Here is a 17,828-nt window from a genome sequence, read left to right as displayed (position 1 = left end):
ATGGAAAAAGTCAGAATTACTCATTCTGGAAAAATATCAGCTTAGAATTGATTTGAAATCACCACGTTAAACTCATTAGGAATCCCGTCATACACAGCATAAAGCTAGAGTTATTAATCAGGCAGGAAGCAAGGCAACTTCACATCAACTTCAGAGAATGCAGAAACCCTGTGTGTCACTTTAACTGTCCTACAAAAATAATCTTTTAAAAATAGGAGCAGGAATCACATATACACTGCTACACCCCTAAAATCACTATTTCTGTATTGATTAGCTTTGTTTTATCTCATACTATACACTGCGGCATGCCATGGAAGACCCAAAAGTGTACATACACCAGCAGCAACAGTACAATATGGACTTCACAATAAAACCATGATGCAACACCCAGACAACATTCTGTCCTAAGAGAAAAGCCATGCTTTGCAGCACTACGTTGAGCTGGCAGAAAGAGTAGAGCACCGTGGACTTTGACTGACAGTAATGGGAACAGAGTTCCCATCCTATGAAACCAGCAGAGCTGCAGCTAAAGCAGAGGCCTGCTGTACCTGTGAAAGCAGCACACGAAGACTCACGATTAGCTTGGTATGAATCCAAACATACGCAACTTACAGTACAACTGTATAACGATTTCTATAAATGCAGTATTAACATTACTAGCAACAGGTCTTATGCTAACTATGCAATGCCCCAGTTCTTATCTGTACAGCTCATAATAAACTTGTTATGAAAACCGGCTCTCTGAACTAGGCCTTAGTACCAGGTGTTTCTTGTTATGATGTACAATTTAAGCATGAGACCAAAGGCCTTGAAAATATGGACACAGACTAAAAGCAGAGGACACAGAATCATAAACAACTCAGTTATGGTCAGTTACTGGTCAGTGAAAAAGTGTAACCTCCAGAGCTGGGAAGGTTCTAAGTAGCAGCAGCTACACAAAGCCGAGCAACATGGTGAGGCACCTGCTGCAGCTTGGAAAAGTAACACCTCCCTGGCATCACACCACATGCAATCCAGGACTGGAGGCCTCAATCATTTTATAAAAGGTGGTTATAAAAGCTCCTTTATGGAAAGGGGGTGGATTAGCAAAAGACAACAGCTACTTCAGTTCTGTCCCTGTCCTGTCATCCACCTCCCCCCACCTCTTATTGACGAGTTCTTCAATCAGGTCACCCTGACCTTAGCAACTAGGACCACAAGGACAAAAATATCAGGCCAGCTATATGGTACTGGCTATGTGGTACTGCATACTTATAGCCAATTTAGGATGTAAGTCAGATACAAGACTGACTGCTTTGAATACATAATGATAATGGTTAGTGTGTAAGAGCTAATGTATAGTTATTACTATAATTAACAATATGTAAGAACTAATTTTAAGCGCAAGGCATGTTACTAATCAATGTCAGCCTAAAAGCTTTCATTCAAGTTTAAAATTGACCTGATCTGTCAGTCTAAATTCTCCCATCACAGCCAGCTCTAACTCCTTGATAATTATTAATTGATAATTATATTTGTGTATACATATGTCTATATATGCACACATATTTAGTTGTGAAAGGGCTTAAAAAGAGGGCTTAAGAAAAAGAGCAACTTTTCGTCTTGAAAGAGAGCAACTGAAAGAGCTCTAAGAAGGTATTAGATATTAGTCACAATACAACCTGGGTTAAGCTCCTGGAGACATGGGGTAGCAAGTTCTGTTCCAACTGGTCCTTTTAACTGAGGAATGGTGGACTTCAACTGAGTGGAAAGACACACCAAGCAGACTAAGAAGTGGCTGAAGTCAGCCACTTCAGTCAACTAATCCACATTGACTAGAATTCATGAGGAACATGGCTAAAGCAGCAAGTGAAATATATGCCTGAAGGAGAGGGCAAAAAGATGAACTGGGAGAAGCAGAAACACTCAAGTAGTCTTCTGTGAACTATTCTGTGAACTATTGTGAGCATATCAGCAGAAGCAAAAGGCTGGTAAGTCAGCAACTTCAGGACGCAGCCCAACAGGAGATGACTTGGTGCAGCTGCATATTAGTTGATTAAAAAAAGAGTATTCTGACCTTTTTACTTAGCATATTAGGAATGCATATCAGAAAGTGAGGACTGGTATTATAGAAATCCTCAATAGAGATGTTTAAAGTGTCATTAATGGCTACCACAAGACAGATCAGATAATCAGCAGCAGGTTGCCTAGCAGCACTGTTGAGCAACACTACAAACCCAGAGGAGGGTGACATATGAACCAATCATATCCATGAACTATAAATCAACTATAAATCAATCACATGAAGATGCACAGGAATTCATGCTGAGCAAGAATAAGGATTGAAAATACCACAGAAAAATTTGCTGAGGTATAAAATCATAGCTTTAATACCAAATGCAAACACTGGAATTATTTAAGGCATCCATGAGAAATGCTCCACAGCATGAAAATGCTCCGATATAAACCATGAACAGGAATTGTGATCCTGAAGTGGATGTCAAATCATGAACACTGTTAAAACTTAAATAATTCTCAAAAAAGTCAAGCGGAAGAAATGATATTCTAACTGATAATAGAAAGTTGACAGAAGTACTGTTGGATTACAGGCCTAATTTCAAGTGTGTGGTAACTCATTATGATATTTAAGTACTAAAGCTAAATTCTTCAGCAATATTAAGTAATCCTAAAATATTTGGTTAACACACATTGCTGATTTTTTTCACATCTTAATAATTATGGAATTCTTCATCATAATATGAATAACCGTCTCACTTGAGCTGGTCTGGATGCATATTTTTCCACTTCTGACTTAATTTCCTCAATACATATTAAAGAAGAAATCTTCTATTTCTGTACCCTGCCAAATAATTGCTTTTTGCTTGCTAAGGATATTAGCAATCTAGAGCACTTTGATAAATACAGGGCCACATTCTGATGGTTTTCACTTTGAACATCAACCCAACCACTGCTGGTCCAAATAACCCAAAGACATACAAATTTCTACAGAGGATGTGAATGCTAAAAGTAACTACCCGGGAGAATCCCATGTTCCAAGCAACTTCTGCCTGCTGCACCAGCACTGGCCCAGTGTCATTATCTCCTAGACATCAACTCTCTCCCTCACTCTCCTGTTGCTCTTTGCCATTTTCCACTCCAGAATACAATCGCTTCAGGCCTTTCACATATGAGTAAGCATTCCTGACCACACTTGCCTCTGTCTAGAATATCCCTTCAGGCTTGTCTCCCACTTAGCCAAAATTTTCTACTAGTCTGGATTTAGCTACTTGATTATTTAAGGCACACACCAAAGCCTAAAAGTACTAATTGCCATGTGTAAAAGTACTAATCACCACTAATAAACCCCAATCTAGCTAGGACTTGCATTCTATGTCTTAGTTTACTCAGGTCATCTTTTTAGTAGCAATTAAGGCTGACTAAGCACTTTATCAAATTACTGAAAATGAATTATTTAATTAAAAGCTCATCACTTCATACTAAAACAGATTTTTTTCAATAGTCTGAGGTTGGAAAACAATATTTTCCAATGCAATTAGCAATTATTACAAGTATACTGCTACAGTATTTCTGTCCAGGGCATGGATTTATAGCTTAGCTTTTTTAATAAAAACTTTCACCAACTAAAAGCTCCCAGTTCACATTCAACTTAACTGGCAACAGACTGAATCAAACCTATCAGTCAATAAAAGCTGCCATTACATCATTCTTCTCTTATCATAAGCAGGTCTGTTAGCAAGATCAAAGTTCAGAGCAGTAGCTAGAAAAAAGCAGTTCCAAAGTTTACCCACATTAGTCTTCCAAGTGGGTCCACTTCTATACACTAACAATCCAACTGCTTCTGAAATACTGTTAGATTTCACATTTTATATAATTTAAAAGAAACACGCCAATGTACTGTTAACATCAAGGTAAGTTTGAGTCTGTTTTGCAAGACAATTCTTCATGCCAAAAATGATTTAAACAATACTGCTAAGAGTATTTGCCTACTACTGACATTTCCTTCAACTAAAAATACACATCTTTATTCTAAAACTTAAATATTCATTGAGTTTAAAGTTTCTGTGAAAAAAGATCTCATAGGAAGCTTCCCTGTTTAAATTGACAATCGCATAAGCATCCTCTATTAACTTGTCAATCTATTTTTAAAAATGTCAATCTTTACTTCCCTTCACAAGTGCCCAATTATTAATGGTGGCCAGCACATACTATAAATAAACTAGAAATACTGCTAGAGTGTGGAAGGGTGGCTGCTCAACTAACCGTATCTTTAAAGACTGGGGTAAGTTTTTTATTATTAGTGACTGATTACTGAAACTATCTCACTTTTTCTTTAGACTATGTGTAAAGAAATGAGAAGCTTAAACCTGGAAACTGGCAGTTTAGCTCTTTCATGTATAGTGCTCTTGTTCCTTTCGTAAACTGAAACTAATACATGTTATACTGGCCACAACTTATTAACTAAGTTCTTCGTAATAGCAATTTATTGTTATTTAGAAAAAAAAGCTAAGATAATTCACTAAGCTGTCTCTCAGGCAGATTTCAGTTTATCTCTTGCCTGCCTTGAGCTCCAGATATTCACAATAAATATTCAAGAAATGTACCCTTTCAGAAGTCCATTCTGAAGGGGAATGGCTTGCAACTTGAATATTAATATAAAATATAATTACTGCCTTCATTAAGCAACAGTGATTTCTAATTACTGTTTGGGGGGGACATGACACCAAAATAAAAACAGCCCAGTTAACTGAAAATATCTCTATTATTCACATTGAACTTATTGCTCAATCCTGGTCCAGACATTTCCACAGAACTGTCTAAATGTCTCTTTATGACACAATAACAAAGTGTTCTATAAAAAGAAAGAGACTAATAGCCAATAGTACATTTCCATTAAGATTTCGATGTGAGCATGCATCATCACAGTAAAATCAAACCCAAGGAAATCATTGCATCACAGCTATTCCATCTTGTTTAAGCTACCAAATTAGAAACCAAGAAGTTTTTCTATATCAGTAATACATACAGAGAGGAAAATGAAGACCAGCCACTAGATTAAAACAACAGCCAGTATCAATCCTATCTGAACAAAAGCTGAAGTTGGAATATAAGCTTTTTGAACTCTACCTGTATAGGTAGTCGTCCCTAGTGACAAAAAAAATAAAAAGTTCACACATGACTGAGTTTAAGCATTCTTTAAATTTGTCAAGCATGATATTTCTCTAAGCATTTTTCAAGATCCTCTATATAGATACATGCAGAAGGGCTATTACAGACCAGCCAAATCCTTTCTGGAAAAACCCTAGATAAACACTTTGTTCTTAAGAATTTGTAAACAGGTTGGAAAATCTATTAATATAAATTACCACCAGGATTAAATTAGTGCTGGCCTTTCTGTGAGACTGCCTGAAGGGGGGGCATAGCAGATGACCTCGAGAGTTCCCTTCCAGCTTAAGTTATTCTGTGCATACCATGTTATTCTTGATATATAACACTGATTGCATGAGCTAGCGCAAGTCAGTCTGTACAAAAGCAGCAATGGCACTATCAAGCAGGCATAGTAATCAAGGCAAAGACAGTAGAGCTGAAAGGTCAGTTTGCCTGGAAGTTGTACTTGCAGCTCTCCAGAGTATTTCTATTCTTTTAATGACAGACCCTAGACCTTCCAATTCCAAAGCTGAATCCCACAAATCCACCACCACAGGCCTGCCATCAGCATTCACTCATCATCATGTACACAGGAGTCCCCACTGAAAGTTTGAGTTTAGGAATGAAAGAACTACAAAACTTTAAGGTAATGAAGAGTATCTTTAATAAATGCCATCTGGCTTTGACAACCAACTACAGCAGTAATTTAGGATGGTTAGGCTAGATTAATATAACAAACCTTAAATCTGTGTATATATGAACTTTTTATAATACCCATCATTTCCTGCCAATCCCTTGACCACATAGCAGACCTTCTAACTTGAGTTCAAGCCTCCAACCTGCCATACAGCAATTAAACACTTCGTGGTGTTTTTCCTTATCTGGCTGAAAGCAACTCAGTTACCATCATGTGTTGACTTTCATTGTCCCCCCCGTAACTTAATTCACATGGCCAGTTCTTAACAGTTCATTACTTGATGTAATCCAGTTGGCATACAATAAATGTTCATCCTTTAGTCCTCTATTCCAGTAAAATCAGCTCTTTTCAGTCCAGTGGTTAATATAGCAAGTAGTCCAACCAGATCCCATCTTTTCATTCAATTAAGGACTACTGTCACAGGAACTTACGTGTTTTGGAGAAACAGCATTGTAATTCTACACTTGAAACACCTAAAGAAACTATTTTAACAAGCTAATTTAACAACACTTCCTTTCTTTAAATAAAGAGGGGAGACAAGTGTCTTACAAAATATCCCTGTAGAATTATCTGTCAATCTCTGCCCAGTGTGATAGGAATGATAAAATAAGACCAGAAGCAACTGCAGCTTTCTGAATACAACATTCATGTCTCAATACTATGACTTATCATTAGGCTGCTCTTCATTGCTAGAAATACAGTAAGACTACTCAGTGACAGCAGCTTCCCAAATTTATGTTTATATGCCAACAAAACATGGACATTCTATACTGTAGCAGCACTAATTACACACATGAAATCATTACATACCCCACTGGATCCAAACATGCATACCTAATCTGAGTGCCTAAAAGCACCAAGGAAACATTACAGCCACCAACACCATCTCACACTCCTCATGCCCTGCTTTATACTGAAGGAAAATTTGGTGAAAAACACCAGGTTAGGAGTTAGGTAGTTACTATGCCTGACTTTGGGATCAGCAAGACCATTGAAAACTAAACTTGCAGTGTGGTGAAAGACTGCTAAAAAATATTCAAGATTAAGATCCCAACTACATTAAATCAGTGCTACTGAACATTAAACTCTTAAGAAATCTGACTTTCCCTCTCTACCAAAGTAATCACAAGACATATAGTAAAGGGTAGGTTCCACTGGCAGCAAAAGTAGTTTTCACACATTATCATCTCAACATTTATTTTGTCAGCTACTGGTGTTCTCCTATGCATTTAAATACACACTAGTAAGCTTATAGTTAGTAAGATATTAAAAGGACACAGAAGTAAAGATTAACTATGTACCTCAGGAAGAATATTTTAAACCATCATTGAGCATAATTAGTTTTCTATTGAAAACATAGGTTTAAAAAAATACTCAAATTTCCACCAAACAGCTATTAACCAGAAGCAGTCATGCTAAAAATCTGGTTTAGAAGAGTAAGTTCTGAAAAATAAGACATGGAATAATCACATGACAGCTTGAAAAGTAAATTTCTATATCCTAGAGTCTTGAAATGATCCAATAGCATTCCTGAACCTCCAATACTGCCACAACAACCACTTTACTGCAGCTAGAAATAATTAACAGGAGTTTATGAGGTTTCAGAGATGCCATCTCAAACCACAGTCAAACTATTAAACTGCCAAATATCACTCACAAAGCATGAGCCTGAACAAAAATGGAACAACTAAAATACCAGATTAACTTTTAGACCTATGCCCACTTTTTATTCTTTCTTCAACTCTGTTGCTTCTTTCTCAATGTACCCAAGAAGCTCAAGAATGGAAAAAAATGCAGCAATTCAAGTTTCCAGATGTAAAAAACACCAGATAGAAAAGGAAAAAAGCCATCGTTATCTCTAAGAAGTTCCAGTGTTACATACTTCCTAGTTGGAAGATAAGCTCACCAACTTCCTTCACCAAGTGCAATGTACCAAAACATTCTGGCAGCAATAGCAGCATCACTATAACCTTTCACTCTGCCACCAGACCTGAAATTCAGGCTGCTGAGATGTGCTCTGCAGCATATTTCCAGATGTCCCTTGGCCTACCTCCTTGCCCCCACCTTCCTGTCTCTGCCTGGCTGGCACATTAAGCCCCTTGCTAGTGAACCTGAGTCCTTTTTAGAAGTCCTGATCAGAGGCTGGTACTACTAGACTGTCAGAAGAAACCTAAGTCAGAATTCCTAGAGACTGTTGTTGTACACCATATGTTCCTAAGTAATATATTGAGGAAGTTTTAAAAGTTTAAAAAGTTTTAAAATAAATGAGGTAATCTGTTTTAATTAAGATTACTACAATACCTGTCAGACATCTAAATGTAAAAATCTGCTTTTTCTTCTGAAACTTTTTCCAAAATTCATAGTTGATGCAATTGATCCAGTCTTTTTTTTCCAAACCAAGACATGTGTAATAAAATTCTACTTGTAAGCTGAATATTAGCAAGAAAGAAAAGTTCTCATGTGCCATCCTTAACTTGGTTTTTAACAAAAACCCACATTCAGTTGGAATAAGAACATAAATAGTAAGATTTAACACTACTACTCTAGCAGTTTGTGTGCTACATAGAAGTGCAGCTATTTTTTCCCTAGATCATGTTAAGTGGACTGACTCTTAACAGTAACAAAGAAAAGCTACAGCATGCTTTTTGGCAAGCATTAGTCATAACTATTACATATCATAATTCTGAAAGCTGCAAAAAGCAGATATTTTTCTTTATCTTCTAAGGCCAATTCATCTTGATAAGATTTCATTTATATGTAGGCTCTTTATTCTTACCAGTAAAATACTGGATCTTTTAGCAAAAGACAAAAACAACACCACAGTAACTTGTTCAGAGGAGGAAGCATGTGGTAGAACACATTTTCTTTTGGAAAATGTGCTACACAGTCATGTTCAGAAAGCACAGTCAGAGAGCTACTACCCTCTCTCTCTAGTGCAAAGACTGTGACAGATGGTACATCCTTTGTGAAGTTGGTCCAGGGTCTCAGGCCAACCCCTGGAAAAACTCTGCAGCCTCTAGAGGCAAACTGTACCCCTACCCATGGAAACCTCTAAAATAACAGGTGAAAACCACTTACTGCAGCCACAAATGAGAACAGCTTGTTTTCTTATCAGGTACTCCAGAGGCTCCACGGTGTTCCACTGATACCACTAACTATCATAATAGATGACCTAACAGAATTCACCATACACACATTTGCTTTCACCAGACATTAGCCTAGAGATATATAACACCCCAAAACATGAAAAGATGGCATTAAAGAAATAGCACTTACTGTAATCACAGCCTTGCTCAGATGGATAGATCCTCTGCAGCCATACTCTGTTTCATCTTCAGACTTGTAATAACTGAGTATGTTGCTTTTCAGAACTACCCATCGATCCTGCCACCCATGAATGTAGTTGGTCCACTGTAAAAAACAATTCCAAAGGTCAGCTAATAGAAAAATAGCAATAAAACACAGTGTGGCTGATACTTCTCAGGTTTTCAATCACCAGGAGAAAAAAAGCAACTTATTTTAAGTTCTTCCCAACTGAGAACTTTAGTCTGCTCAGAGCTCCTAAAGGTACTAAAAACCAGTTCTTTCAAATGAACAATAAGATAACAGATGTCTTGACTGCAACTGCATTGCCAACACCATTTAAAGAAAAGGTAATAAACATACTAATGACACAAGTTGAGCGAGGGGGGGAAGGGGGAAAAAGCAAACATTAATCACTCAGATGAGTTTAGCCACCTGATTTAAAATCTGGAGTTAGATCAAAATCCAAAATTAAGTGGAACATGAAAAACTTTATTTTATATAAAAGTTATTTACATAAAAATTATTTTACTAAAGTATCTAGTTGTCTTCATATAAATACAAGCATCCCATTATCCCACAGTACAGTATATAACTATTGTAGTATCTAGAGTAATCAGGTCTTTGCCAAGTTAATATTGCCCATAGATGTTGCTTCAGGTTTTTTCCCTAACCGCTTTCTCATTAAGAGGATACTCATCAGCAGACATCAATTCATCCTTTTGTTATTCAGATTTTTCTAGGGACTCCACATTCACACATGGAACGAAACTGATATTCTAGAAACAAGTCCTGGATTCATCCTACAGAGATCTAGTAAGGAAGCGACTAAAAGTTCTGGTTATTTATCTTGTATTTGCAAAATCTTGCCAACTGTACTTTGTAGAATCATACAACACTGATAGAGCATCAGGATTGTTCTGTAACTCTCACTATACACTGGTGCTTGGTCTTCAATCAGTGCAAAAATTACAAATTGGATAAAAGTGGAAACAGAAGCATTGAAAATAATTTTATAATGCAAGCATTTCTTTGACCATGACAACAGTTCTTTGATGAAAAGCTCTGAGAAATAAACTCTTTTTAACATTTAAGTCTAACCATTATTCATCATTTTGTAATATATAAATGGGGGGAAGTCAGTCAACTAACAGGCTCGCTTCCACATTATACTGCATGTATTAGTTAATACATGACCAGTAACTACAAGTTAACTCCAGTAATAACAAGGGGAGGCCTAAGAAAAAGCAATTCTATAGCTGAGACATTCCTAACAATTTTCAAGTGTAGGTAAGATCTTGATTTGCTCTCCAAAGATAAGGCCCTTTTTGATCTCATAATATATTGATTTTTAAGTTCCATATTTCTTAAAGAAAGCCTCGGCTGTGCTCAGTACATGGACTGGTAGCACAAGTGATCACAGAGGTGTATTATTTCCTGCCTTCTTTTCCTCATGCTCCCAACTCCTCCCAGATGTGAAAGGTAGAGTTCAAAGTTACCTTCAGCAAAACTGCAAGGGACAGGGAGGAAAGCACCTCTCCTTCTTTGACAGAGTTAAGTGAGACAAATATAGCATTCAATATTGCATTTGCTGTTGCAATCAATGCTTGCTGTTGCAATCAAAATGCACCACCAATTAAGAGACTCCTTGAAGTATACTGAAGAGGCTCAAGGTTTTGGCAAAGAAAAAGACTGCTGGTTTTTCAAGCATCTGGATACCTGTGCTTCAAGAAACACTCTTCCACCTGAGGTTCCTTCTTCATATCCACCTTAAAATTGTTACCAGGAAATGCAATGGAAAAAAGCCTAGAGTTCTGAAACATTTAAAGAGACCAGCAGGACGTACCTCTAATAAAATTACTCCGTTTCCTTCAAAGTGTCTCTCTCTACCGAAGGGCAAAGCAGCTGAAACACTACTAAGCACACAGAGAACTTTTATCACTTTAGAATTTAATTATACACAATAAGTTACTAAAAATAGGTATTTCCTTACTAGAAAGTTTGGTTTGCTACCATTTTATTTGAATTATTTGTCTCAAGTATTACCAGGGCATCAGCTAACAAAAGGTAAACTTATCCCTCAAGTACATTCAACACAACAGGTTTTACCATACTTGACTATTTGGATTACATCCTGTGCTCTCACAGGAAAGGCAGCATCAGCTACACTCAGCATAACCATCCAGAAAAATAAAAAGTTTGCACATACCTAAGCTACATAACATCAGAAGCCACAGCTTCTCCTACTAGGCCAGTAAGAAACAGCACCTGGGCTTAATAAAGTATTTAATTAGCCAACATAAAAATCAATGACATGCCACAAATAGGCAACCAAAGGAAAATCTTTGCAATGGAAAAAAACCCATTAAAACTACACTAAAACAAAACCTCATATTTACACTCCATCACATCCATCTCATCCTCTCCCTCCTCCATTAAATGCCAAGATCTTACAAACTGAAACCAAGACCCTTCTCTTCTCCTAACCGTTCCTCTCACATCTGAGGTTAAAAACATTTTCAGGCTGGAAGGAGTTCACAGAGGCCCTCAGAAAAAGCAGAGTGCTAGCCCCATTACAGCTGTTTTCTCAGCATCCAGTGCTGGTTTATGATCTCTGTATCCTGTGACCAGTGCCTCCTACGCTGGTTTGTGTCCAGCCTTATCGTGTAGAGTACAAAAAATTCAAAACATAGGGCTTTCATTCTAAACATATTTCAACATTATTCTGAAGGTTCTTTCTATAATAAAAAAATAATCTGCATTCAAACTTAGCCGTTCAATACTCAACTTTAAAATACGGCTAAAAATAAAATTTCCCAGTATCACCCAACGCATACTTGCAAGTCATCTTATCTTCAGTAATAGAAGAGCAAAAATTAGGTTTCTTTTTAAAAGGGGAAACAAGCTTTAGAGCTATTTCCCTTCTGCTCCTCCCCACCTCCCGTATCTCTTGCTGCAGGAGTGTTTTATTGCCCTGTGTTGATACTTGGGCTAAAGGCTGTGCCACTCCTGCGCCCGTCCCCACTCCCGGGTCGCCCCCCGGGAGCTGCGGGGGAGGCGAGCGGGGTGCCGCGGCCCGCACCCTGGCCCGGCTCCCCTGAGCCCCAGGCTGGGCGGCCAGCGGGCTCGGAGCGGGTCAGCCGTGGGGACCCCCGCACGCCTGCCCGCGCCGCCCGGCCGGGCTGCGGCCGCGCCCGCGGCTCTGCCCCGAGGAAGGGCTCCCTCCCGTGGTGGGGAGCTGGGCAGAGGAGCGGGCGGGCGGCTACTGCGTAGAGGGGGCCTGGCGGCGGGGACGCGCCGCCGGTGTCCGCGGCTGAGGGAGGGGGCGCGGGCGGCTGGCGCCGAGCGCCGCAGCGGCTCCCTGGCAGATTCCCCGCCGTCAGGTGGCGGCTGCCCCGGCCGTGCCAGTGCCTCCCGCCGAGCCGCCCGTCCCGTCTCCCCCACCAGGCCCCTCGGCCCAATCCCCCAGAGCTGGCGGGAGCGGGGCGGACGGGGCTGACAGCCCGCGGCCCGCCGCGAAGCAGGGAGGGCCGGAGCCAGAGGGAGGAAGCGAGAGGCCGCAAGGAGGGGAGAGATGCGGCTTACCTTACTGAGCACCCCGCAGAGCTCAACAGGCAGCCCGAGCTCGGTCTCGGGGTCCTCCTCGGAGCCGGAGGAATTCCAGCTCTGGTTGTCCGACATGGAGACCAGAGTCGCAGCCACCGTCGAGCAGGGAAGAACCGAAGCGGCTCCCGCCTACAAGCAGCCTCCTCCTTCCCAAGGGACGGGAGCGGCGGGCTCTACCTGAGCAGCACCGCTCCGCGCCCGCGGGTGCCACCAGCGCCGCCCGCCCCTGCCAGCGACCGGCCGGCGCCGAGGCACGCAGGCTTGGGCTGCCCCCTCACCACAGCTCCACGGCCCCCGCCCGCGGCAACAGCCACAACATAGGGGGGGCGAGGGGAGGAGGGGCGCGCGCTCCGCTCACAGCTCCCCCGTCTGGGCCGCCGCCATTTTACGCGAGGCGGGCGCTCCGTACCACTATTTACCGGCTCCGCCCCACCCCGCGCCCGCCCAGCCCCTGGACGGGAGTTGTAATCTCGCCCCGCCCCGCGGCGAGCCTGGCCGCCGTTGCTTCTCGGGAAAGGTAGTTTCTGGCACTGGCTAGTGCAGTACGGCGTGCTGGGAGGTGTAGTCCGCCCCAGCGGCCGTCTCCCTCTAGCTGGCAGGTGGGCGCCATTTTGGCTTCGTCGTTTCTGTGGTGGTACGGGCGGGTCTCGCCTCCGTACCCCCGATGAAGTGGGGAACCCCGCTGCCGCCGCCGGGTGAGGGCGGCGGCGCTTCTTGGGGCGATGTTCGCTTTGTTTTTTGTGGGGTGAGGGAGGGCTCTTTGCTTAGTGAGGTGAAGCTTCTCTCCGGGCGTGCTTGCTTTCTAGTGTGAGAGATGTGGCTTCAAACCGGCGGGACTCAGGGGTAAGCGCCAAGCCTTTTCCTTCACAAAAATGGTGGCCGCAGGAAGGGGCGGGAGGTGCCGGCGTCTCCCGGCTGAGTTGTGAGGGGAGGGCGGGCCGTCCCCCCGCAGGTAACGGGCTGCTCCCCGGGTCGAAGGGGCTGCCGAGGCTATCGCCGTGCGGGCGGCAGCTATAGCGGTGAGACGCAGCCCGCCGGGCCGCCGCGCTCTGCGGCCACGGGTGGGCTCGGCGGCGCGCTCCTTCCCGCCCCACGGGGCGGCTCGGCGCCCCCGCCGTCCCTTTGCAGCACCGGCCGTGCCCGAAGGCCTGCGGTGAGCAGGGCGGGAAGTGGCGGTCATCGGTCTGCCTCAGCTGCGAGGTAGCGGTGTCCAGTCTTCTCTTTGCCTAGTATTTTCGCAGTTTAGGGAACGAAACGATATTTTTTTTTCTTCAGGCTTGCGTCTGAGATACGTGTACTGGCTGATATTTATGGATGGAAAAATATTTGCAGAAAGGAGAAAAAAAAAGGCAGTTTAACGTGTCACTTCACAATCATGAACAGATGTAGCTGTTCGGGAAGGACTTAAGATTTGTGCTGGCTCATCTCCTTTCTCGTGATTTCTTGGAAAAAAAAAAGTGCTAAGTAGTGTTGGTTGAGGAAACTTCAGTTTTGGAACACACACTTCTGGTTATATCACAAGAGCAATGCTGTACAGTTGTATTTTCTCTGACTTCCTCATTATGACAAATCATTGTGTAATTTTTCCATGTTATGCTGCTTGAAAGTTTCCACTGAGGGTTTATTATTTTTTTGAAAGAGCTCTTAGCATTGACGTAGTATTTATATGTTCTGTATATACATAGCAGTTCAAAGTTAAATAGTATTAGTACCAGCACAGAGACCCTGGTATAAAGGTGCTTACAATGAATACAGCACTGAGAGTGATTGGTAAAGCAGCATCATTGTCCTAAACGATTAGAAATAAAGACCGGTCAGAGATGGCTTAATACTTTTGTAATCACTGGAATGCACAGAAAAAATTTTATATGATTCTACTGTGCGTGCTATTTTAGACAATTTTCTAATATATAAAATACCGTTGAGAAACTGTTCTTTAATTCATGGGCTGTTTGTAAAGAAACCAAGCGAGACTGTTTTTCTTACTGTCGGTAGCCATGTACTGCGTTTGTTAAGCAAGCAGAGTGGCTCAGTTTTGCATATATCAATAGGTATGACAACAATGTACAGTTCTTCTCTGCAGTATGATGATGAAGTTAAGTGGTATCACACGTAAAGCCAGTTGTCTTTTCTCCATTAAACTCTGAATGAACTTTCTCTATCCTGATCGGGAGCAGGAGATGGAGACATGTCGGAGCAAATCCTTGTGGCAGTGGAGTGTACTACGTAGCCATGCACTGTCATGCTTTTGGTCTAGGACTATTCACCCAGTTCCAGAAGTAGCCTCCCCTCCCTTTTTTTCTTTTTTCTTTTTTACCTCTGGAATATAGACCGAATCAAAGAGGTGTTAGAAATGCTTTGGGTAGTTACTCTTTCAGGTTCTTTAACAAACGTATTCATCCCTGTTAGAGAGAATATTTATTTAATTATTAATTCTAGCTAATATTTTATAACCAAACTTTAAATGAATAAATACTGGATGCTAAAAGGATTGCTTTTTTCAGTTTTTCATATAATGCTTGTCTGTGCCAGCAAGTAGATTTTTTACACTTGCCACGTCCTCCTAATATTTTTTTTTCCACAATGTCAGCAGCTTATGTTCCTCCAAAAGGTGTACTGGGGTTATGAATACCATATGTAAATTAACTCTTCTTTCTAATGCGCTCACCATCTTTTTCATATATAACTTGCTGTCTCTTACTCTTACTGAGATCAGGCCATATTTGCGTTAGCAAGAATGTGGTGCCATGGGAGTAGGTTTGTAAAGGAAAGATTTGGTGCTGAGGATCTTAAGTTCATCTTATATACGCTTTAAGAGGTGTTTCTTTGGACTAGCACTAGTCTGGTCCCAAGGAGGGCACCTGAATTGTAATGCATCAGGTGTGCTTTGAAAGCACAGCCTTCCAGTTTAGTTTAGGTTGAAAGGAATCTGATTTACCTGCTCCAAGACCAATCTGGGATGCAAACCAAAGTGTGAGAGATGGGGATGGTCAAACTGATACGCTGGTGTAGACCGCTCACACTTCTGTGTCTCCTTCTATGCCTTTTCCACAGGATCTTTATTTTGCGCTTCATCACAAGCCCCAGTACTCAATCTGTGCCCCTTCTAGTGTCTTAGAGATTGCGAGAAGTTTATAAATGGTTGTTTTAACTGGAAATAGCTATCATCTTTATTAGAATAGTGGAATAGATACTGTTGTTCTGTATTGCTGATATACTGCTTGTAATACAAAAATGGTTTTTTGAGTTTTCTGAAGATGACAGTTATAAAGTGGGTAACTTCATAAATTTTTTTCTTCTCCATTTTTATATCTCTTATTTACACTACTGTACCTTCTGTTTTAGCATGTTCATTGCATGTTATTAAAACACATTAACCGCTAGTGTATAAATATTTTCTATTATGTTCGTGCTTATTGTTATATTGTTCTTAAATTTAAGGCTATTTTTGTTATGAGGATCCCTCAAGAAGCTTTGTTTATGCCACAGCATATTGTCTAATAGCATAGGCTCTGAGATATAAATGATTCAGACAATTTTTTCTAAAACAGTTGTGATCTCTGTGAATCACTGTATTAGGATTTTTCTTCTGAGTAAAAAATCAGAAGATTACTGCTATTTATTAATATATTGGCAATAAACATTTATCTGTAGAAACGAGGATAACTACACCACTTCTGGTGTGGGTCTTACTGACAAATGTTGTTAATAATAGTTTGGTTCCTTCATTATTTTCTTTATGGTTTAAATTACTAAAACATTTGCTTCCAGGAATCCAGAAGTACTAGGAAAACTTGGTTAGAAAGTTGAGATAAATCTTAGTTTAAAATGTCTTGTAAAATGCTGAATAGAGGCAGAAGAAGATACCACAGTTCTTTGCCCTTTGAATAAACTTTGAGGTTTTAAAGACATGATTTTTTTTAGAGAAGCTGAAAGCAGGATTTGCTACAGAATTGTACTGCATCTTGCCTGCAGAAAATTAATAAGGGATGAGTATTCAGCTTGTTTCACTGGCATCCCTCTTCCCATAAGCACAGAATTATTTAAGCAGTTTGATGAACGGCATAAAATATGTATTTTGACATTTAATTTTGGGCATTGTCAGAGGCAGTCTCTATTATCTGTTTACTTTGCAGTGTGAACTATTTACTTTCTAAAAGGATTGAATTGTCTGTAATTTGTTATATCTTAAAGCCAGTGAGTTCAGAAAAGACATAATTCTCAGGCTTTGTTTTTGAAAGCTAATTCTAGGTGCTTGTATGGGATCTATGTTTTTGTAAAATGCTGAGTCAGCTGCTGGTTGAGAAGTAGTCCCATTCAGCTGTGTCAGCTTGGGTGCTTGGAATTTTCACTTCTGTGAATCCTGGCCCAGTTTTCTGTTCAGTATTAATTTATTGTACCTTGGTGTAGTACATTGGTAGGAATACTTACATCTTTCTTAGATTCTGTTTTCTAGGGAACTAGATTTTATTGTATTGAGAGAATAGTGAAAGAGCAGCAATTCTGAATGCAGTAGTAGGGAATCTTAGGTGGTCAACACTGTGTATATTAAATGCTAATAACATGGTTGTGCAGTCCCTCCTGCCAATTCTTTTCTTGTAAATCACTACAGGATTAAAACTGACAGGAGTCCTTGGGACTATTCGGAAACCAGAGCTCTAGTAAATATCAAACTCCCTGAGGCTGAAACGAATTGAGCAGATAGGTAGTTCATAAGGACAGTCTGATGTGCAGGTGGTTTGTCCTGCTGAGGAGGGACTTTAGAGCCGCTGATACTTAAATCATTATCAGAGGAACATATTTTTACAAGGGAATGAGAGTTAAGCAGCTTGTAAGTTTGATCCCATCAGCCAGAATGTTTCCTTCCGTGTAAAATGAACACCCAGAAGAGACAGTTGCACTACTTGTTGGAAAGGATGTAACGTACTGTAACTGTTCTGGGACAAAATCCTCATCCAAGTAATGGATAAATCAAGCAATATGAAATCAAATGCACTACTGAGGTTTGTAATGTAACCTTTTAAATATCAGAAATGTTAAAAATATTCTAGTGGGGTTAATTTTCCTAGTCTGTTAA

At 40.7% G+C, this 17,828-nt stretch overlaps 2 protein-coding genes across 8 annotated transcripts in view; one reads left to right on the top strand and one right to left on the bottom strand.

The window, feature by feature from the left end:
• CERT1 (ceramide transporter 1) overlaps positions 1–13,161 on the bottom strand; it is a 74,913-nt gene extending 61,752 nt beyond the window's left edge. The window contains exons 1-2 of one of the 2 annotated variants that reach the window (XM_064438248.1): positions 12,731–13,161; positions 9,119–9,253 (exon numbers count right to left, since the gene is read on the bottom strand). In XM_064438248.1, coding sequence (XP_064294318.1) covers positions 9,119–9,253; positions 12,731–12,826 — 231 coding nt within the window. In that variant the 5' untranslated portion in view covers positions 12,827–13,161. The remainder of the gene's footprint in view (positions 1–9,118; positions 9,254–12,730) is intronic. The other variant, XM_064438249.1, reaches the window with a different exon arrangement.
• Positions 13,162–13,301: 140 nt separating this feature from the next.
• The window catches only part of POLK (DNA polymerase kappa), a 36,605-nt gene continuing 32,078 nt past the window's right edge, over positions 13,302–17,828 (top strand). For 3 of the 6 annotated variants that reach the window (XM_064438247.1, XM_064438239.1, XM_064438240.1), the window contains exon 1: positions 13,357–13,594. The gene's annotated coding sequence lies outside the window, so the exon portion shown is untranslated. The other 3 variants (XM_064438243.1, XM_064438241.1, XM_064438242.1) reach the window with 2 other exon arrangements.

The sequence above is a fragment of the Phalacrocorax carbo genome, chromosome Z, assembly GCF_963921805.1.
Source record: "Phalacrocorax carbo chromosome Z, bPhaCar2.1, whole genome shotgun sequence".
Lineage (NCBI taxonomy): Eukaryota > Metazoa > Chordata > Aves > Suliformes > Phalacrocoracidae > Phalacrocorax > Phalacrocorax carbo.
Note: the sequence above shows the minus strand (reverse complement) of the source record. Positions and strands in the feature narration are given on the sequence as shown.